This window comes from Choloepus didactylus, chromosome 4 (assembly GCF_015220235.1).
Source record: "Choloepus didactylus isolate mChoDid1 chromosome 4, mChoDid1.pri, whole genome shotgun sequence".
NCBI lineage: Eukaryota > Metazoa > Chordata > Mammalia > Pilosa > Megalonychidae > Choloepus > Choloepus didactylus.
The window spans coordinates 149,729,527-149,752,441 of record NC_051310.1 but is presented as its reverse complement, the minus strand read 5'-3'; the positions used below and the strand labels follow the sequence as shown (position 1 = coordinate 149,752,441).

General features: G+C 35.8%; 3 protein-coding genes across 3 annotated transcripts; all 3 read left to right on the top strand.

Annotated features, from left to right (window-relative positions):
- Nucleotides 1–7,272: 7,272 nt before the first annotated feature.
- LOC119533415 (olfactory receptor 4F21-like) lies at nt 7,273–8,229 on the top strand. The gene has a single exon (XM_037835459.1). The coding sequence runs from the start codon at nt 7,291–7,293 to the stop codon at nt 8,227–8,229; it is 939 nt and encodes a 312-aa protein (XP_037691387.1). The 5' UTR covers nt 7,273–7,290.
- Nucleotides 8,230–15,037: 6,808 nt separating this feature from the next.
- LOC119533414 (olfactory receptor 4F17-like) lies at nt 15,038–15,985 on the top strand. Its single transcript, XM_037835458.1, has one exon. It carries the CDS (start codon nt 15,047–15,049, stop codon nt 15,983–15,985), a length of 939 nt encoding a protein of 312 aa, XP_037691386.1. The 5' UTR covers nt 15,038–15,046.
- A 5,267-nt stretch (nt 15,986–21,252) lies between these two features.
- LOC119533413 (olfactory receptor 4F4-like) lies at nt 21,253–22,227 on the top strand. Its single transcript, XM_037835457.1, has one exon. It carries the CDS (start codon nt 21,310–21,312, stop codon nt 22,225–22,227), a length of 918 nt encoding a protein of 305 aa, XP_037691385.1. The 5' UTR covers nt 21,253–21,309.
- The last annotated feature ends 688 nt before the right edge of the window (nt 22,228–22,915 follow it).

Genomic DNA, 22,915 nt, shown 5'->3' with positions numbered 1-22,915 from the left:
ATTTTGTGGACAAGATTTCCTTTGAGAGTTTTAGAACTGCATGCTGGCCACCTCCATCTAGGCATCTCAAATTGAGCAAGTCCAGAATAAATTCATCATCTACTGTCTTATAGCTGCTTCTGCTTCATCTTTAGAGTATGAGGCCCTCACCATTATCAACGTGGGAAAAGAAAATCTCCTGTACTAATCACTGATAGTCATACAGAGAAGATTACTAGACATCTGCCAAAGAATATTTTAGTCTTCACATTTTTATTATTTTGCAAATAAACCAATATAATATTTCTTCTATCTATAAGGTCTAAAAATAACCTGTAAAATTGTTGTACCTTTTTGTTTTACTTACTAAAAGACCCAAGACAAAATTTGAGTGCAGATTCCTAATAGAAACTGGTTCAGAACTATGGAAGTGAGACAGGGAAGGGACGGCTGCCAATAGAGAGTGCAGTAATTGGCATCCTGCTTCTGTGGACAACTGGGGAACAGTGTTGCTGTGGCCCTCTAAGAGACTGCTAAGATTCTTTGACTTCCACCTGTCCAAACTGAGAGGCCCAGAAGTTTGTAGTTCTTTATTGGTAAAGGACAGCATTGGGGAATTAAGTCCATGGCTTTTCTAGCCTTCCGAACACAGTGGATTGACCACATCTGATATCCAGAGGAACACTTTCAGGCAGGGAATCTAATCAATGAACATTGTATGGGAATAATTAAGGGCAGAGAAATGTGTGTGAAGTATTGACAGCAGATACAGTCCACATCTTCCCAGGCTAAGAGGTATTCATGTTCCACATTAGTTTACTCCATCACTGATTATTCAAAGTTGTGTCTACTTGCAATTTCAAAAAAGAAAGGCCAACAGCCAAATTGTTAACAACGCAAGCTATGACCACTGGTTATACTTCTTCCTGGGACCTAATTGGTGTTCATCATCTTTCTCCTCTGCAACCCATACTAGATTTCCCTTGCCTTTATGCATCACTTCTCTTGGTCTAAATCACTTCCCAGACCCGTATTTTCCTCCTGGGATTCTGGGACCACAAGGGACCCATTTACAGTTACCATCAACCATGGTTGGTGCAAGTGTAGCAGCAGTTCTATTTCTTAATGATACATAAGGTCAATTATTCCTGTCATTATTTTTTTTTTTTTGTCTGCTGATCTACACACGTGAGGAAGTTCAAATGACCAGGGAACAATTAAAAAGTAGTTTTATTGGAACACTCACTGTGCCCCAGAAAAAGCATTCTCCACACCACAGCAGAGCTTCAAGTTGTAAAACCAGGAAGCTCAAATTCTTAAAGGTAGTAACTGTCAGAGCAGCCACTCCCATATCTACCCTTGGTTCCCCAGATTCTTCTGTTTTATCTGTCTGGAACACAACCCCTTATAATGCACCTTGGTTCAAAGTATATATTAAAACTTAACAATAGAGCCCCAGCTCTACTGGGTATCTTCCCCAAGTTGTTCCTTTATTTACACCTTTTAAAAGCTATCCTCATCTTCTATCAGACTTACAGGTTTTGGTTGATGCAGTACATTGCAGCACCAGTGGATCAGTTGGTTATGTGCCTACTGTTATACTTTCCTTCCTGTAAAGTGTATTCCTTGGCCTATCAGTGTCATGAAGGATGTGAATCATTCCAGGAGACATTGGATAGTTCTTCTGGCCAAGGTACTGCCAGTAGGAAAGACAAACCCACACCTGGAATACACATTTATCCCAGTAAAGGAAAAGTTACTTTTCTTCCAAAGTTAAAGTATCCAAGGTAAACAATTTACCATAATGTTCCTGACTGAATGCCTCAATATATGGTATCATATTCAGGGGTTAGCATCCATCTGTATGCTGAAAAGTCAAACATAAAACAGTGGCAGTAGTTAGAACTGCCTTACTGATAGGTGGACCATGCAAGAACTTCATCCTTCCTTTTTAGCTAGTTCACTCATGTTTCCATTGTACAAGATATGAGTGGCTGAGCCACCCATTTAACACTACTATTGGAGAACAGTAAGATATAAAATATAAACACAAGTATATATGTCTTCCTTCCTACATCTTCCTGGTTAAGGAGCAATTATATCACATCTCAAACTGACCCACCTAAACTTAATCCTATTCCAGTTATAAAAAGACTATAAAGTTAACCCACACATAAAAAGTGATTAAGAAGACAGTATCATAAACTACAGTCATTTTACAACTCCCTGTGGAGCACTATTCTCTGATTGTCTTTATACTGTTTTCAGGTGGTAAGATATTCCATGAAAACTGAAGGAGCAGCACTGACAAAAGATAAATTTCTTAATGAGGACTGATCAGACTTCCATGTCATTGTAACTTTGCATTTGGGAAACATTCTTTGAAATCCTGTTGGAAAAAATCTCTTTGATGAAAATCAATACACCTCTTTTAGGTTAAGTGTGGCAGGTGTTAGAATTTGGTTGCTACTTTTGTTTTCCTCAAATACACAAAATAGAAAGATTATCTGTATGCTATGGAAAAGAAAAAAAAATGTCAAATATCAGGTCGAGAAACTAATCAGTTAGCAGTAAGGAAGGAGAAGAAGTAGAAAGCCTGTGCTTCTGAATTGAAACTAAAAAGGCAATAATTAGAATAGCAAAGAAAGCCCAGAAAGAGATGAAAAGTTTAGTCGATGTAGTTTCTCCAAACAGAAGTTAAACAATCCCTACTTTGTGATCAAATAATTAAGCATTTGAATAAACAGAAGACTGGATTCTTCAAACATCCATGGCTAAGACATGTATTATTAAATGAATTAATCAGATTGATATATTTTAGAATTGCACCAAAAAATCACTTGTAAATATATTGGGTGAAATTCATGTAAACTTGGAGAAAAGTATGACTTTTTATGAACAGCAACAGAAGAAAACATAACCTTAAATTTGTCAAAACAAAAGTAAAGGTGTTGTAGGTTGAGTTGTATTCCAGAAAAGAAAAAAATCAAAAATCATGTTTTTAATCTTAATGACATTCTTCTGGGTGTAAAGGTATTGAAAATTGGATTTTGAAGACTTTATTTTTAGTTAAGGTGTGGCCAACTAAATCACGATGGGTCTTAATCCTATCATTGGAAGCTTTAGAAGGAGAGAAAGTCATACGTAGGAACCAAAAGCCAGACAACAGCAGGAACTGGACGAGAAGATGAAGACATCGCTATGTGCAGCACCTTGTGACAGGAAATCCAAGGAACCCGAGCATCACGGGTGGCAGCATCAGAATGCCACTGTCTTTGGCAGAAGCATCACCTTGCTGAATCTAGATTTTGGACTTCTCTTACCGTGAACCTGTAAATTCCCATTGTGTAAACCAATTTGTTTTGTGGTATTTGTCATAGCTTCACTGAAACTGAGACAGAAGCAAATTACAACATGGGAAGGTTATTGGTACTCCATGTATGACAAGGGATTGATACTAAACTTATAGAATATTCTAAATCTTTAAATCAATAAACACAGCAGTTCAAACAGGCAGTTCAGAAAGGTAAATAATACGAATGCCCAACACATAAACTGTACTTCTGTAACTGGTAATTAAAACAATACATACTCAAAATTCCACTTTTTGCTCTTTACTTATTTATAGATTTATTCAGCAATTACTTAACAGGAACAATTGTAGATGCTGGGGATACCATGATGAAGTACTTTCATTCATACAGTTTGCAGTGGTTGAATTGCAACCATTTGTCTCATATTATAAAATTCATTTGTTAACAAGGAATGAAGTCCACAAAAAGTCATTGAATTAAAATATCCAAGTAACAAAAAAATGCCTCAAGCTCCCATTTTTATAATATATATGCAAATAGAATATACACCAAAATTTTAATGTTATTTTTGGTGTTATGGCTTTATAAGTGGGTTTTATTTTGCTCTAGTCTCATATGTGATTTTAATTTTTATTGACATAATTTAATTGGGTAATAAGGGTGTTATATATATAAAAGTAAATTGTGACATATTGTATTTTAATTGATATCTGCTTGATTTTTCAATAGGACTTATCACCTTCTCAAATACTATATGGTTTATTTATTTATTACTGCTATTACATATTATCTCCTTCCCCCCACTAAAATATAAGCTCCACAAAGGCAGAGATTTTGTTCATAGCACCAGGAAGAGTGCTTGGCACATTGGTGATCTGTAAATATTGTTGAATGAGGACTGGTAAATGAATGAATGATTCTTCCCATCTGATTCTCGGTTTGCTTAAACTGCTTCAAGCTGTTTCTGTTTACTGTTTACCTTCTAGTTAATTTATGAGTAAATGTGCTCTTAATCCAGACTCCTATCATCTGGTGTGCTTGGGGCAAGGGGACCAAGGAGAGAGGTCCCAGGACCATGCTGTGCAGGGAAGAGGAGAGAGGCGACAAGATCAAAGGAAGGACAGGCTAGAATCAAGGCACCTCCTTGCTGGAAGACAGACGGTAGAACTCACTGGTCAAGTTCCTGGTATTGGATTTGAAACTGGAGAAGAGGAGACTGCCTCAACGTATTCTCCATCCAGACAAAATTCAATATGGTCTAACAAAAGAATAACTACACAAAGACGTATTTTATTATTTTGTTGTCTAGACAACATATTTGAGAGTTCTATGATAAATTTTTAAAGTAGTGTTAATAGATAAAATGTGTTGGATGGGAAGGAATCAAGACTGCTTATGGAATCATTCCTCTTGTATAAAGCATCTTGTTTCTTTCTGGAAAAAATATTGATGTATACAGTTCAGTGCCCCCACATTCTGCTCCAAGAATGAAGGCATTTGAATCCATTATGGATGACTCCCACTCTCCCTCACCTCAGTAAACTTAAGTAGGACCATGAGCCCATATTTTCTGTGCAAAAACTTCCCACCCACCAGCACATTCTCTCTCCCAATACAGAGGTATTCTTACATATTTCTTCTTTCCTTGTGCTTCATCACCATGTAACTCTTTTGATATTTGTCTCTTTGGAAAACAATATGACTCATGGACTTTGTTCCCAGGAGAAATCAATAAAGGCCTGATCATTAGAAGTATCGATGGGTCACTAACATGTAGTACTACTAATTAATTGTATTCTCATTGGGAAGGAACTTAAATACTTTTCTCTGAGGTGATTATACTACAAAGGAAACATAAAAATTATGTAGAGTGCTGCATATCCTAGAAAACAGGTAGGTCAAGACAATGCCCCTAATATTAAGCAAAACTACAGTGATTTTTTTCTTCTTACCTTTCCCTTCCACTTTCTGTCTTTCTCGTCTGTTTGTTTACTTTGATTCTATCTCCTGTTATTCTAAACTTTTATACCATTCTTGCAATTTGCATCAATAAATTATTTTAGGTCTGAAGATGGAGATATGTCTAAAAGAATTGACATTTATTGCATCTCTATTTTTGAGCTGATATATCAAGAATCCTGTCTTTTCACCACTTTCATTACCATCTTGTGTGGTAAATTACACTTTCCATTGTGGGAAACTATTATGTCCATGTTCTACCCTTTCCATTCCCACCCATGGTACTTATGGATTATACCAAGGGAAATGATTCTCTGTCCTCATGTAAGGAATTATGGAAACACTTTCCTAGGCTTTTTTGGAGCATTTAATAGCATTAGCCAATGTGTGGGTACAGCGTTAAAGGGAGAATGATCAAGATGCACATGGCTTAATGGAACTGGTGTCCATCATTCAGAAAAGGACATTTATCACAAGTAAGCTAAGGTGGTTATGAGTAGAGATAAAAAAAAATAAACAGTACTTGGGTGAAATGAAGTGGGAACAGCTGAGCTTCTCTGTTTCATTCTTAAGATGGTTACCATTGTTCTTGGCCACTTAAGGTAGTGGAATTTTCAATCACTGTGAAGTCAGGGCACCTGAATTCTATTTCATTTTCTGCATTATCTGCTTTAAAGATGAGTTCCAGTGCTTAGAGTGTTAAAGCCAAAATATCCAAGAGGAATAGCAATAGGAATACCGAGACTTCCAAGAGGACGTCTTATGGGACCCAGTCTCTGGAGAATTTCTGACTCTTTAATATTTTCTAAGAAAGGAAAAGAAGTAAATTTTGTTTCTTTCTTTATGACATATTGAAAGAGATTTTTCGCTCACTGCTGTCAACATGAATTCAAAGTTTTAGAATGAACTAAATGTTAGAACCAGTTCCTGATATGTCATGAGGAAAAGATGGGATCATCTTTAAAAAGGGTAATAACAACATAGCAGTATTTGGAGTTACTACTAAATCTGATTTCACTCCACATTTTTAGCCTTTCTCTTTAGATATATTGCTTCAGTCAATGTCATCTGACTGAATATATGTTATAGTGAGACTTTTTCAAACTTTCCCCATATATGTAATTATAACAGATATTCACTGTAAAAATGTACTGATAGTAACTTTACTCACCATCAAATAGCATTTTAGCAGCATTAAGATTCAAATATGTGAAGACCAGTTAGCATGCACTTTATCTTGATGACTCTCTGTTCTCTGTAGTTTTTACATGCAGTTCATGTGTTATGATTAAATACTTTGTTTCAGTGAGGACCCCATTATTTCTCAGCTTCATGTTTGATTTACCCAAAGTTATTAAACCTAGAACAAAGCACTCAAAAGCACCACTCAGTCAAAATACTGAAATACCCCTTTTTTGAGTCTTGATTTGAAATGAGTCTGATTTTCCAATAGCGACTAATTGGAACCATACGTGTTGCATGGAGGAGCAGGCCTTTGCATTTTATGCTGCTTCCCCTCTTAGATTCAATCCTCTTTCTCTCATTGGCTGGTCACTATTCTATGTGTGATTAATGCCTGAGCTTACTTAGGGGTGAAGTAAAACAATGATTGGGGAATGTGTGCTCTAAGAATATGTGCTGATTAATGTGATTAAGTGTTTGAATACTCCAAATACAGCTGACTATGCATGACATGGAAAATAGTTTACGGAACATATGTGGGATTAAAGAAGTGAGAGATACTGTACAATAAGTATGCAAAGAAGCACACTGCCAGGGGAATATTACTCATTATAAGCCACTTTGCCTCCCTTATCTAACTTCTAATTATCTCATTTCTCTTATTCCTATTCATTTATCTTCCTTTCCCCAACCCTCTCTGTGTTTTTTCTAACCTCATATTTTGGTGCTTGCAACATATTTCCCACAACATTGTTAATGGGCAAACAACACATCAATGTTTAGTGCCCTTAATTCTGAATTCTTCCTTACTTTTTGCTTTCAGGATACTTCTGTTGCTTCTCTACTGATTGAGTCAATGGGTAGAGTAAACGACTCTGTGGTGTCTGAATTTGTATTGATTGGACTGACAAGTTCATGGGAGATTCATATTTTCCTTTTTTGGTTCTTCACTGTGTTCTACATAGCAATTATCCTGGGAAACCTCTTCATTGTGCTCACAGTTATTATTGACTCACATTTGCACTCACCCATGTACTTTCTACTGGCCAACCTCTCTCTTCTTGATTTGGGTCTTTCCTCTACCACCATCCCCAAAATGATCTCTGACCTTTTCACTGAGTGCAACATCATTTCTTTTCCAAAATGCATGATACAGATATTTTTTATTCATGTCATGGGAGGAGTTGAGATGGTGCTACTCATAGCCATGGCCTATGATAGGTACACAGCAATCTGTAAGCCTCTCCATTACCTGAACATCATGAGCCACCAAATGTGTATTTCCTTTGCAGTGGCTGCCTGGATAGTGGGGATTATCCATGCTGTTTCTCAGTTTGCTTTTGTCATAAACTTGCCTTTCTGTGGCCCTAACAAAGTAGATAGTTTTTACTGTGATTTCCCACGGGTCATGAAACTTGCATGTGTAGACACTTACAAGCTAGAATTTGTAATCATTGCTAACAGTGGGCTGATATCCATGGCCACCTTCTTCTCTTTAATTATATCCTATATTTGCATTTTGCTCACTGTCTGGAAACGTTCTTCAGGGGATTTATCCAAAGCTTTTGTCACATTGTCAGCTCACATCACTGTTGTGATTTTGTTTTTTATGCCATGTATGTTTCTCTACGTGTGGCCTTTCCCTACAACATCACTGGATAAGTATTTATTCATTGTCGATTTTGCTATCACTCCTGTCTTGAATCCTGCCATATATACATTAAGAAACAAAGACATGAAATTAGCCGTGAGAAGACTGGGCAAACAGATTGTGGGTCCGAGTGGGATCTCATAATTAATGCTACAGACAAAGAATATAAGATGCCTCAGGCTCACCAGGAACACTGAGTCATATGACTGTCAACATTTTCTGGTAAGAGCAACTAGTTGGGGAGATAGCACATTAAGGTACATGTGTGAAAAATGAGCATAAGTCAGAGGTGACAAAATACCAACCACAGAAAATAGATTGAGTTCATCAACCGCCACTGAGAAGGGAGATGAGAATAGAAAACTGAGCTGATTTCCAGGAGTAAATTTAGTATACAAATACCGTTTTCCAGGTGACATTGCTAATTGTAATTACCTTCAGTTGGTAATAAATACCTCACTAGGTGTGTACTAGGTTGGAGCTGTTATGTACCCCAGAAAAGGCTATGTTCTTTTAATCCATCCCTGTGGGTGTAGACTTATTGTGGGTGACACCATTTGGTTAGCTTATTTCAATTGAGATGTTACCCAGCCCATTCAAGTTGTGTCTCAATCCTTTTACTGGATTCCTTTATGAGGATAAAAGAGAGAAATACCCAGGGATTTTTAGGGAGAAAAGTCCCAGAGAAACAAGCAAGGACCCACAGAAACTGAAGGAGAGACTGAAGCCAGAACCTGAAAGCAACGAAACCCGGGAGTGAAGGACTAGCGGACGCCATCCACGTGCCTTCCACTGTGACAGAGGTGTACCAGATGCCAGCAGCCTTTCTTCAGAGAAGGTAGTCTTCTGTTGATGCCTTAATTTGAATATTTTCATGGCCTTAAAACTGTCCATCAATAAATAAACCAATAAGTCCTCTTTGTAAAAGCCAAGCTATTTCTTATATATTGCATTTTGGCAGCTTTAGCAAACCAAACCAGGTGGATAAATATCTCTCATAGTAAGCTTAGGGATCCAATAGATAAAATGTGAGCTTATATAAATCATAAAACAATAAGGAATTTTTTTTTAATTTCTATTTTAATTTCAGTTTAAATTAGAATAAGAAGAAAATCAATTATATGCAAGCCCTAAACTCAGACTTGACTTTATTAGGAGCTTTGCCAGTTTATGATGCTATTTTAGTTTTGTGTTTAGTTTTGAGTGATTTCAAATGGAAGTACATTTCTTTTAATGGTGTCGATATTCTAGACAGATACAGACAAGAGCTTTTTGGGCTATTCTTCCTGATTATTCTAAAACTGAAGACTTTCCAATATTCAATAGGCCCAGTTCTTTTCTCAACAAAAGGCATAGGGAAAATAGCTCTTTCACAGGGAAATAATCACCCAAAGATGTGTGTTTAGGGAGATTGATTTCTTTGAATATGGTTTCCAGGTCAGGAAAAAGCTCTCCCAGAGCTCATGCAGCTGTGTTTGATAATCTTGGATAAGTGTAAAGCCACAAATGATGAAACATTCAATTTAATTGAGGATTTCTACATTTGGAATTAAAAGCTTTATTAAAGTTACACATAACTGTATGTATTTGTTTCTACTGCTCTGTAAATAAAAGCTGCCAAGTTAATAGCAACTAAAGCCTGTTATTTTGTTCTACAGTTCTCCAGGAACATTTCCAGTAACATCTCTGGCTTCTTCTGTGTAACTAAATCAGCGCCGTTGCTTTCTGTTGCCTTGAAATTCATCTGACAGAAATTTCTTCTCTTAATCATTGCTAATATCCCTCAAGTATTCTACTGGGTTTCTGAAACACCTCCTGGTTTTCCTCCTGACTCTTGAGTGATTCCTTCCCAGTGTCCTTTGTTGAGTTTCCCTCATTTTTCCAACTACCAACACTGGTTTTCATCAGAATTCCATCTTTAGCCTCTCCTCACTCTATGTTCTCTCCCTAGCTAATATCATCCATTCCCATGGCTTTTATTAGCATCTAAACACTAGGGGCTCTGAAACATGGTACTAATTTCTTGAGCTCTAGATACACATACCCAACTGCCTCCCTACTTGGATTCCTCACAGGCACCCCCCATTTATCATGTCTAAAACTGAACTCATTGTCTCCTCCTCGAATCTGTTCCTCATTCAGGGTTTCCTGTCACAAATGGCACCAACATTTACCCAGTTGCTCAACAAAACCGTGGGAGTTATACTGTCTTCACTCTCTCTCTTATCTCTAATATTCAATAAATTAACAAGTCCTATTAATTTTAACTTCCAATGCCTCTTGAATCTGTCCTCTTATTTTCTTCTCAAAACCCACCATCCTAAGTCTTCACATGTCATTTACGGAATAGAAGATTAAGTCAACTATGTGGTCTTCCTTCAAATCTTAGTTGCCTTAATTCCCATGATCTATATTTCTGTAAGAGAGATTTTTTTAAAACGTAAATCTGACCATGTAATTATCTTGCTTAAGACCCTTAACAGGCTTGCCACTGGGCTTTAAATTAAAATGCTACCATCTTCTTGGGGATTATCAGACCTACACAGACCTGGCCATCCCCCTCTCTAGCCTCAGAAAACAGCATGCTTTCTACAAACAAGACCACAACCAATTTTGGATTTCTTATTCTTTCCTGAAAACTTCAAACTCTTTCACCTTTGGTTCTTTACACTGGTTAATCACTGTGTCTGAAATCACATCTATTCATTCTTCAGATCTCTGTTTCAACATCATTTTCTCAGGGAAGTTTTCCCTGAACATGATTCCAGAAGAACTGCTTCCATTGTATATTACCTTAGCACTCCCTATTACCAAGTTTATAACATTATTCTCACAGAAAATTTCTTAGTCAATGCATGTCTTCATCATTACATTGTAAGTTCCATGAGTGTAGGGGCTGTGCCTATCATGTTTATATCTATAACATCAGTAACAACAGTATAGAAAATGCTCAATAAACCTTTGTTATTAAATAAATAAACCCAACAGAGTAAAAATTTGCAACATGATTTATCCAATGAATATTTTCCAAACTTTCTCTTCATATTTGATCAAAGGGCATGTGTTTAAAGAACTTCTTCATTTTTTTTTTTTTTTCTCTTCTCAATCAATTTTTTCTGCCACTATCCTCCTGAATTCCCTGCAGCTAAATCCACTGATAAGCTCCATTTGTAGGCTTAGGCCAATTCATATCTTGACCCAATGTCATCTGAAGCAGCCTGTAAAAGAGCCTCAGCTCTTTCTAGCACTTTCAGATCACGGCAATTCTACATTAATAACTTCTGCTCCCATATGAGTCCACAAACCTTTTCTGCCATCAAGAAAACCCATGATCCATATATGAGGTAATAGTTTTCTCAAAACGCAGCATGCTCTGTGCCTGCCTGGACAATGCTCTAAAACTTTATTCTGGCCTAGATTCTCCCTCCTTCATCTTAATATGCTGTTCTACTGGAACTACGGTCTGTGACTGAGAACAAAGGACTGGAGCATGTTGGCATGATAAAATGACTTAGGAGGCTGTGCATTGTTCACTGCAATACAAAAAGGCCCTCTGTGGGGGCAAACATGAGACATTTCCCTCTCATCTCAGAGTAGTTGTGCTTCTCCTAAGCAACTATGTTGTTTTACCTCATCTTATGGATACTATGTTTCATGCAATTGATCATATTTCTTTTTTTATTCATATTTCTTTAATATTTAATTTTTTATGATATTTCTGCAGCTTTTATTTTTGCCTATGAATTTTTGCAGTGTCACTACTTTTCAAAAATTAATTTGGGATCAACCAATCAACATTCCTCATGCTGCAGCTGTTTTTGAGTTAACTATTCCCCTTGTTTCTAGATAAGTAAAAATGAAATACAGCTCAATACAAATATATCATTAAACAAAATAGAGGCTTGTCATTTACAGGTCTCCATGATTACATGGAGATCAGATTCTCTATACCTAAATATCAATGGTAAAGCTAGTTTCCCCAGAGCGATGCGCTAGATTTGTCTCAATGGCTTGTCACAGTTTCTTTTGAATTTTGTCTCCCTCTCAGGTAAACATGATCCTATTATAGACAACTGTAGGTAACACCCTATATGTTTTTCTTTTACATTTATATGTGCAAAATTTTTTCTCAAATAAACTTTTCCAAGATCTCTGAACAAATTGATGTAATAAAGTACAAGATTTACTTTTTACTGAGTTCACTCAGAAAGGATAAAGGTCAAAACTTCACAAGAACTTCATCCCAGCTCTCTAAAGTTTGGAAGCACATGTAGATATTCACAGATAAACATTTGCTATGATTGATAACAGGAAATAAATCGGTGTATTTTGATTCACCTGACAATTATAGGCATTGTCCTTACATGGAAGGGTATTTGGATTTATTTATTCAAGTTTCATTCCTGGCACTGTGCATGAAGGTACTTCTGACCACCCTAAATGTTTTTTACTCTCCCTTAGTCATTCCAAGCAATCCGTGCACGAAGGTCATCCACCCCAAATGTGATTATTTTACACTAATCAGTATGTTACTTCAATCCTTCCGCTTCCCCTATGCTTTACCAGACTTTTTTTTATACTTCTCTCTTAGGGAAACCAGTGTGACTCAAAGACCCACCCCCAAGAGAAACTAATAATGGGCTGAGTATTGGCCTTCTCAGCAGCATCACTGAGCCACTCTCCTGTGCTGCTAATTACTTTCTTTCCCATTAGAAAGAAACTTTTATATAGCTTTGTCTTGAGGGTGATGATTATTTACAGAAAAGAAGAGTAAGCTCTTTGAATTTCCCTTCTAAAATGCACATCTTGTGACTGAACAGGCAAGTACCGCTGCTGCCCTGACTCTAGCCCTCAAAACTCCCTTCCAACTTCTACCCTTCTGTAAAATATGTATGTCAGATGTTTTCTCCTTCCTGAAAAATTTTGTCTTTTTAGCCCACATCTCTCTCCTATTCTCAAATTTCAATCCTTGAATTGTATTATCTCTAGTAGAATTAATTCCACACAAACCCCTTTAATATTTTCAATTAATTTCTGTAGTGTGAAGATTTTTCAAAGTTAATGTATTTCTGGTCTTTATGCCCTCCAACTCATTTTGAACTTCATTTTTCACTGTAGAAAGTAAGAAATAAGGGAATTGGGAAGACCAATGTCCAGTGAAAGACAGCGAATGGTCTCTTACGGAGGGAAGGCAGATTTTATTTTTAAAGAAATGAAGACTCAGGGAATAGAAGGCACTTCCAATTAGGTTAGAGTGTTTCTATCAAAGTATAAATAATTCTAGTTTTTTCCATGACCTTTTCTATTAAGCAGGTATATAGCACTATTAAGAAAAACCACTGGGCTGGGAGATGAGAGGTATGATTTCTGGTTCTGTCTTTATGAATTATTTCTGTGAACCTGCTAGCTGGCATTTAACCTCACTGCACTGTTTACCTCTAGCATGAAGTGATTGGATGAGTTAATCTCAAAATTCTTTCTCACTTCTATACAAAACTGTCCTTCTGATCATAACCTTTTGTTTTGTTTAAAATATGGGTATATGTTTCATGTTTACAGATCTCCCCCAGGCCTTGAATGACTGACAAATTCTAAATCTCTTATGTGAAAAGACGGCAAACTCCAGTGGGAACTTGTCCTCTGAAGAAATTCTGGGAGCATCATGAAATCATCAGTGTTTCCTAGGAAAGCAGAGGAGCCAAACATACGGTCTTTTTCTCCCAACAATTCCCTCTCTCCATGTAATTTGTTTTTTTATCAAAAATATATAATGTAAATATAAAAATAAATACGTTAATTGAAAGCTATTTCAAAATCTTGGGGGAGATTAAAAGCAGTCACTAAAAGCAATCATTGCGAATTTTGGAAATGTGCAATTTGTTTTCTTTTATACCACTTAATATTAGAATGAAAAATCTCCATGCATGCTTACTTTAATGATTGTATTAAATTCTATAATGTGCATATATTATAATACAAGTAAACCTAAAATTTTATATCATTTCAAGTTTTGCCATATAAGTAAAGTGTGATAAACACTTTGAGTTGTAAATTTCAATACAAATAGAATTCCAGGAACATTGTTCTGCAAAAAAGTATAGATTCAAGATTCTTGATAAATCATTTCATATTTTCTTTAATATTTCAATCAGTTATATCCTACTTCAATTTATGAAGATGCCTATTCCACTACACCTTTGCCAGTTTTGCTAAATTTTGGACATTCTTCTAATTTAATAGAAAAATAAGAGCATCATGTTTTATTTTGTTTCTTTGATTTCTACGGAAGTTACATACACATTTTGTTTACTTTTTTAAACAGTCTCTTCATATCAATTGTCTGTTTATCTATTAGGTCTTTTTATTAGTTGGTTTGAGTATAGTATGATGATATACCTTTTATATTTCTATACCATTTCAAATTCAAGTATGATTCATGTGTTGGTTTGAGTATATAATTTTTAATCACATGTAAGAACCAGCCTTTAGAGATGTCTTAACTGTTATCGTGCATTGCTTTTCTCACTTCTATTTTTTCTTCATTGTAGTTTTTTAAAATTTGCCTGTTTTCTTTTTTTTAAAAACACCCATTTTATGTTTTTACAAAATCTTCTTATTTCCTAAGATTCCATATTCATTTATTTCTATTTTAATCTTTAATCTTCTCTTTCAGCTGAATTCCTTGAATTTACCTTTTGCCTATTTTTCTAACATCTTAAGTTGCCTGATTAGTTCATATATCTGAACAAATGAGAACATATAACGCGATAACATATAACACAATAATACACTAATCTGTCATACCTGAGATGCCATTGTTTCGTAAATAGTCTACTATTAATTAAAGTAAAAGTTTTGTTAATAAATTATCAATGCCTAGCATCCTTATTTTCAGTGTCTTTATTTTGATTCCTTCTTTTTATTTTAGGTCACTTGAGAATCTTGCCTTCTTTATGATTCAATGGACCAATTAAATGGCTCTGTAGTAACCGAGTTTGTACTACTAGGACTTGCACAATCCTCAGGAATGCAGTTTTTCCTTTTATTCTTATTATTATTATTCTACATGGGAATTATCCTGGGAAACCTTTTCATTATGATCATAGTGATTTTTGATTCTCACTTACATTCCTCCATGTATATTCTGCTGGCCAATCTATCTTTCATTGACATGGGCCTTTCATCTACCACAGTTCCTAGGATGATCTCTGATCTTTTCAGTGTTTGTAAAGTTATTTCTTTCCATAATTGCATGGCACAGATGTTCTTTATTCACATCATGGGAGGAGTTGAGATGGTGCTGCTCATGGCAATGGCATATGACAGATACACAGCAATCTGCAAGCCTCTCCATTATCTAACTATTATGAATCCCAAAATGTGCTGGCTTTTGGTAGCACTAGCTTGGGTCATCGGGGTGATTCATGCTGGGTTTCAGTTTGTTTTTGTTATAAACTTACCCTTCTGTGGCCCTAATAATGTGGAGAGCTTTTATTGTGATTTTCCTCGGGTTATGAAACTTGCATGCATGGACACTTACAGGCTAGAATTTGTGATCACTGCCAATAGTGGCTTCATATCCATGGGCACCTTCTTTTTCTTAATTGTATCATACATCTTTATTCTAGTCACTGTCCGACAACATTCTTCAATTGATTTATCCAAAGCATTCTTCACTTTGTCAGCTCACATCACCGTAGTGGTTTTGTTTTTCGGGCCATGCATTTTTCTCTATGTGTGGCCTTTTCCAACTAAGTCACTGGATAAATGTTTTGCCATTGTGGACTTCATTTTCACCCCACTCTTAAATCCTGCCATCTATACTTTAAGAAACAAAGATATGAAGGTGGCAATGAAAAGACTGAGTCAACAGGCTGTAAGTTCTAGAGAGAAGACATAAAGAAATTCATTGATAAGAGCACAAGGTGAATTCCATGGACCATCCAGACCACCATGGTCACCATGAACACTGTGGAATGTTTAAATTTTCATTATTGCCTTTAAACGGCTGAGAAGTCTGCAGAAATGGAGGCACTGAATCTGAGAATTTCATTTTCAGATGGTGTTGCAACAATGCTTGTTAATCATAAAAAATGCAAGTATTATATACTTCTGTCTAACCTACAAACCTAAATTGTAGTTCATTAGAAATGACTACATTAGCATCTCTGGAAATCACTATTTCTTACAAAATTATGTTAATCCAATGGATAAACTATGGGTTTACATAAACAAGCAGATGTTAAAATCAAGAAAAAAAACAATTCTCATTCTAACTGTTAGATAAACAGGAAGATCAACACTATGTTACATGATTTAAGTATTGTTTCCATCTTTGACCTGTCAATGCAGTTTGTACGATATTTTAGTAATAGACTTTAGTTCATTGTATTTTGCAAAATTTGACTATGTTTCACTTTTTCAACAGCAAAATTCTGTTGCCCTTGTAGTCTTCCCCAAAGCATTTCTTGAAGCTCTTCTCAACAAGGCATTAAGAGAATGGCTAGTTCACCATAAAAAAAAAAAAAATCATGTATAATTCTAAAAGTATTTGAAGGGATGTATTTCCTAGAGAAAGACACCACATTTAGATTTCAAAGGTTTGGTTTATGTGCCTGATCTGAATCCAGGATGCTTAAGACAAAGATAAATCATCTTTTAGGTAAACCCTGGAAAGCTTGTTTGGTGGTCAAAGAGCACAATTTAGAGGTCAGTTAAATGTATTTCTATGATGGATTTAAGGAATATTCATTGCAGTGACTTACCTCAGTTTTAACTACAGCATGGTAACAAAAGATGCTTAATGAAATATGTGATAATAGCTTAGATTTTCTTATTATTGATCAAGGTATTTTTCCTATATTTTCTCCACAAGTTGGCCATCAATATTAAAGGCTGTTCAGAAAATCTACAGCATTATTTACTGTCTTGTTATTTCATCTGGAATTTAATTTTGAAATTTTATCTTATTTAACTGTTTTAATAGTTTACTTAAAAATTCACCTTTAGATTCAGTGAGGGAGTAAAAATATATAAACGGACTAAGTAATTGCAGCAATAGTCCTTAACTCAAGAAGAGTTTGTGTTTCATTTAATGACCAAGGGAAAACTTGTGAAGCTATAAAAGTTAGTACTGAAAGCTCGGGCTGACTATTCCCAAATCTCTTCACTGCCTTCAATCACCTTCATAAAGGGCTCATAATTTCCAAGTGGTTTACTAGTGAGGATGTTCATATAGATTTTATTTTCTTGGAAATTTTATGCTTCAAGGAACAGTGCAATTAACAGGGACATCTGCATTCCTCTTTACTCTGAAAATTGTTGTAGTCTCTTCCAGTTATGAAGGAGGTAGGTGGAATGATGAAACTGAATTATATTACCAGAATGACCAAATTGTAGGATTTTATTTATGAGATGCTTCTATTAAAAACTCCTTTTGCAGATTCATGCACCTGTTTACCTTCAGGTAAAATGGAAGGACCCTGTGAAAGTGGCTTACTTAGAAAAGTTAATATGAAAAATGTTAGCAAGGATAACCTTGTTAAAAGTGTTACACTGGCAACAGTTGTCAAATCCTTATGCTGAATCTTTTGAGCTAACCTCTCCTTTCCTCTCCATTTGTGGGGTATTTTCCTATCTTCTCTCAAATCCAGTGTTGTCTTTCCTAATTCCTTCCCTTTCTGAAGCTCCAGTGACAACTGGTTTGGGACATTTTTTTTTCATATAAAGATGAAATGCATAGAGTTGTGGGTATTTTGAGAGCTTTTGAGCCAATGAACTCATTTCAAAAATAGGGAAAATGAGGCTCAAAAATTTTGAATGATATGCCCAAAATCACACTGTGAATTTGTGCTGGAAGCTAAATCGCTAGACTTCCATCTCAGTGAAATATATAAAGAGTTAATAGTGTTTTTCTTTAAATAAGGATTTAAAGGTTTAAAGATAAAAAGATAAAACACCCTCCTGGTTGAATTTCAAGATTAATCTGATGCATGGGGAAGCATTTTCTTATGCAATCATGACTAGAACTTCATAGTTGCTATAATCGGTATTTAAGATTCTGAACAATTCCTTTCAACTAACCTAAACATAATGTTTAACTTGGAATCAATACAATTCTTCTACAACTTCTTGAATTATTTTTGAGTAGTCAGAGGCGAGCTTTGAAATGATTATGGTGGTGAAGTGTCTACTATAGCCCAGGATCCCATGCCACCACTCTTATACCTCAGAAAATGAGGTGATTGAACAAAATGAGAACGACATTCCTTTTGCTGAGGAATATCATTCCTGAATTCTCATTTTCCACCATGGTAGAAAGTCTTTCTTGCCACAGGTCAGAACTATTGGTAAAACAATTATTCTTGGTATAGTTCTTGTGTAGAAATAACAATCAAGTTTGTCCTTACTTAGTGAAATGAAATGGTTTCACACAAGTAAATCTCTAAAATCAATTCTAAATTGCATGTACTGATTCTAAGAAACATACCAAACAATCAGGCATGTCAGAAATTATCTCACAATCAAAATACCATCCTTTTATCATCAATCATTAAAATGATTATATTTATTACTGTGCTCAGCAGCAAGGAACGACAATGAGTGTCTATGACTTGTTTTACTATTAGAATTCTCTGTTAATTCATTAATTTAGAATCATTAAATTTTTTATAGAACTTTGGAAACAGTAACTTAGAGCTTGAACTGGTAATGATAAGGAATATGTTTCATGATAAGGAGGAGGAAAGTGCAATTTCCAAGAGCTATGGAATAACTGTGAATAAAGTAAACTAAAACTACTCTTCCCCCAAATATTTTGGCAAGAGCAACCCTCTATGCCTTAATGTATCCTTAGGAACCTCATTGCATCAATTTCCACTTCTCACTCTTCCATCTTATTTGCCCATTAACTCCTATACCTCATCCTACAAGTATTCTTGTGGCTGTGCCTCCCTTTCAGGATATCATTCCATTTCTACTCCCTTCACTGCAAAACTTCTTGAAAAAGTAGTCTTGTTTTCTCTCCTCTGTACACAACTGAAATGGCTTTTTTCAACTCATGTCCAACAGCCACTTTTCATGCTCTCACCTAGAAGACAGTGACTTACAAGGACGCCACAATCATGCTTCCACATGTATAAAAAACTGCCATAATCTTCTAATACTTCCAAATACATTCCTGCTCCTAAAAGTGATCAATATATTGTATATTGCTATCCTAGTGTTATAATTATTATCAGAGGTAAAACCATCACAATGCTCCCAGTTACTCAAAATAAAACATTGGAATTACCTTTTTTCATATCCTATATCCTGTAGACAATTTTCCTTTTACTATCTTAATAATGACAATTGTATATTGACCACTTTCCAGGCGCAAGAAATTTTACATACACGGGCACATTCAACCTTCACAAACTCCTTTGGAGTGGTGGTATTGTCACTCTTTTTTCCAGATGGGGCAGTAAGACTTAGAGCAGTTAGCAACTTGCCCAAGGTCACCCTGCTCCACAGTAGATAAACCCAGGATTTGAACCTAGGCCACCCAGGACACAAGCACACATGTTAACCTTGCTTGATGGGCCTTCACAGATCTTCCCTTACCCTGTTCCAAGTGCAACTAGCAGCTTATTACTCTTGTTCAGCTTAAAACAGTAAGAAGGCTTTACTTCCAAACTCTGTATTCCAGTTTACAATAAGGCCAGAATTATTACTTAAATATTGTTCATTAATCTTCACTGGTTCCTCACTGACTTAATAATGAGTATGAATCTCTTAATAGGCATTCCAGAATGTTTTCAATAATATCTATTAAACCCTTCACACCTTTTCCCATGCAAACTTTAATGCATTTACTCACTTTTTCTCACTTCACCTCTGATTTCCCTACCCCTTTGTCCTCTTTCTCATTTTTTAAATGCTAAATTTCTGTTATTCTTTTTATTTCTAGTTTTCCTTTCATTTTATTTTGGCATTACTTTTTCCCTCAATGCTTTAATACTACTAAATGATAATTATAAATTCTATCCTCGACAAAGCCATTATGATTCCTAGTTTCCCTTTTAGAGTCCTCATAAACTTAAACACTTCCAATGGCTCAATCTCTAAATCTGTGTCTTGCATTTTATGTTTCCATCAAAGCTTCTGACAGAAAATCATTTTGGAGTTGTAACTACTCCAGCATCCCCCACCAACCAAGATGGTTAAATAATGGAGATTATGAGAACTCTTGATCGAATGCACACATTTTAAAGACAGGAAAATAGAGGAAAACAGGGGACTTGATTTCAATCACCTTGTTTTGATTTTTATTTCTAGCATATAGGTGAGACATTGCAATGATTACTGGAAAACCAGGCTGTCTCAATGAATCAGAAAGTGTCAAATCTTATCTTCTAACAATTAGCTTAAATCTCTTGAACACTTACTAAATTCAAAACTCTGTGTAAAACATTTTACATTCAGTACCTCATTTGAAATTAATAATCATAAGAAGTTGCTATAATATTTTACAAAATGGAAAAATATGCCTTAAAGGGGATTTATAAGTGTGCAAGTTTCAAAGACTACAAAGAAAACTCATATACTTTATGTCACAGAGTGAAATTGTAAATGAGTATTTGTTTTAGTTTGATGCAGAGGAAGTTTTACAGCAGCTATATACAAGATCGTCATGATAGATGACAATATTATTAAGAATACTTTTCTAAAAATGCATGTCATAAAAATCTTTTGTAAATATGACATCTGATACTTAAATAACCTCTCTATTTGATGGAAGACAAGACTTAGCAAATACAGTACAGTACTGTATATTTAAGAGCTAAATTAAGTATTACAGAATATAAACTGTTTTGGAGTTCAGAAAGAAAGGAGATAAATGTAGATTGATAATAAATTCTTAAAATGCTATGGAGGGCAGCATAAGCAAAGATTTTTTAGGAATAAGCCTAGCATAAGTAGAGATAATGAACAGATGTGAATAACAGACTATAAGGCATAAGCAGGGTAGTAGTGTTGGATAAAAGAATGACTTCAGTTTGCGTGCATTTCAAAAGCCTTTATATAATAAACCATAGAAAATCATTGTAAACATGAGCAGAATGAAACAAAATAGGCTTTGAACATCAATGCAAAAATTCTGACTTCCTTTTCATTCCCCTCTACAAGGTAACCTCAGAGGCTACATCCTGGAATAAGACCATAAGTGAAACAAATCACACCATGGTGTCTGAGTTCATTTTTACAGGACTCTCCAATTCTCAGGAACTCCAGATTTTCCTCTTTGTGTTCTTTTTTGTATTTTACATAGGAATTGTGTTTGGAAACCTTCTCATTGTTATAACTGTGACTTCTGACTCCCGTCTTCACTCTCCCATGTACTTCCTGCTTGCCAATCTCTCACTCATTGACCTATGTCTATCTTCAGTCACAGCCCCCAAAATGATTGCTGACTTCTTCCGTAGGCACAAAGTCATCTCTTTCAAAGGTTGCCTTGCTCAGATATTTCTCCTTCACCTTTTTGGTGGGGGTGAGTTGGTGATCCTCACAGCCATGGCCTTTGATAGATACATAGCAATCTGTAAACCCCTTCATTACACCACAGTTATGCGGAGCAATGTATGTGTTGCTACTGTGGCTGCTTCATGGGGCATTGGTTTCTTCCATTCAGTGAGCCAGTTGGCCTTTGCAGTGAACTTACCCTTCTGTGGCCCAAATGAGGTGGACAGCTTCTACTGTGACCTACCTCGGGTCATCAAACTTGCCTGCACAGACACATACAGGTTGGATATCATGGTCATTGCTAACAGTGGTGTGCTGACAGTGTGTTCTTTTGTGCTCCTAATCATCTCCTACACTATCATCCTAGTGACCATCCAGTATCACCATTCAGACAGGTCATCCAAGGCTCTGTCCACCCTGTCTGCTCACATCACAGTAGTTGTTTTGTTCTTTGGACCATGTATCATCATTTATGTCTGGCCATTCCCTATCAAGTCATTAGATAAATTCCTTGCTGTATTTTATTCTGTGGTCACTCCTCTCTTGAACCCAGTTATATACACACTGCGGAACAAAGACATGAAGGCTGCAATGAGACGGCTGATTAAATGGAATAAGAATTCTAGAGTAAAGTTTTAGACGTTCTATAACTATAAGACTAGTCTGAGATCAAGACATACTATATATAGTAAAGTCGATAAATTACTTTGCAAAATTCATAATGTTTGTACTTTTCACTTCCTATCACCTAGGAATTTTCAAAGAATTTCCCATACGCTGCTTCGATTTATCCTCAAAAAAACAGTGTCCTTCATATTTTTGGATACAAATGCAAAGTTAGCATTGTGTTTCAAAATATCATCTCATCTAATTCTCAGTAAAAAGAAAGGCATAAATACATTAGTGCTTTGCACCCTGCCTTCCTGGATGGTCCTGAGAGTACTAGAGGGAAGGAGAGAAACCAGCCTGGCTTACAAAATTTTAAAAAAAATTTATGAGGCTCATTTGACCTAAAAACATCAAGGAATAAACTTCTTCCTGTCTAGCTCAAAAATTTTGCTTAATGATATGAAGTTGGAAAAAAAAGAAAAAACTCCTTCCATTGTAACATTTTACTATAGTTCGTGTCCTTTCATGACATAATCCCTAAGTGCATTATAGGAGTGACGGGAAGATGGAGTGTGCCAACATGAACTTTGCCTTGTAGGCACTTGACATCTTGTGATATACAGCACTGACGCAGAAGCAGTGAAACATATTTAGAGGGATCCAGGTCTCTTAACATATTGTTCCAAAGCAAATCATTCAAATCCATTCATGTCATTTT

Excerpts from the sequence above, each read along its gene's own strand:
- LOC119533413 (XM_037835457.1), top strand. The coding sequence starts at position 21,310 with ATGGTGTCTGAGTTCATTTTTACAGGACTCTCCAATTCTCAGGAACTC.
- LOC119533414 (XM_037835458.1), top strand. The coding sequence starts at position 15,047 with ATGGACCAATTAAATGGCTCTGTAGTAACCGAGTTTGTACTACTAGGA.
- LOC119533415 (XM_037835459.1), top strand. The coding sequence starts at position 7,291 with ATGGGTAGAGTAAACGACTCTGTGGTGTCTGAATTTGTATTGATTGGA.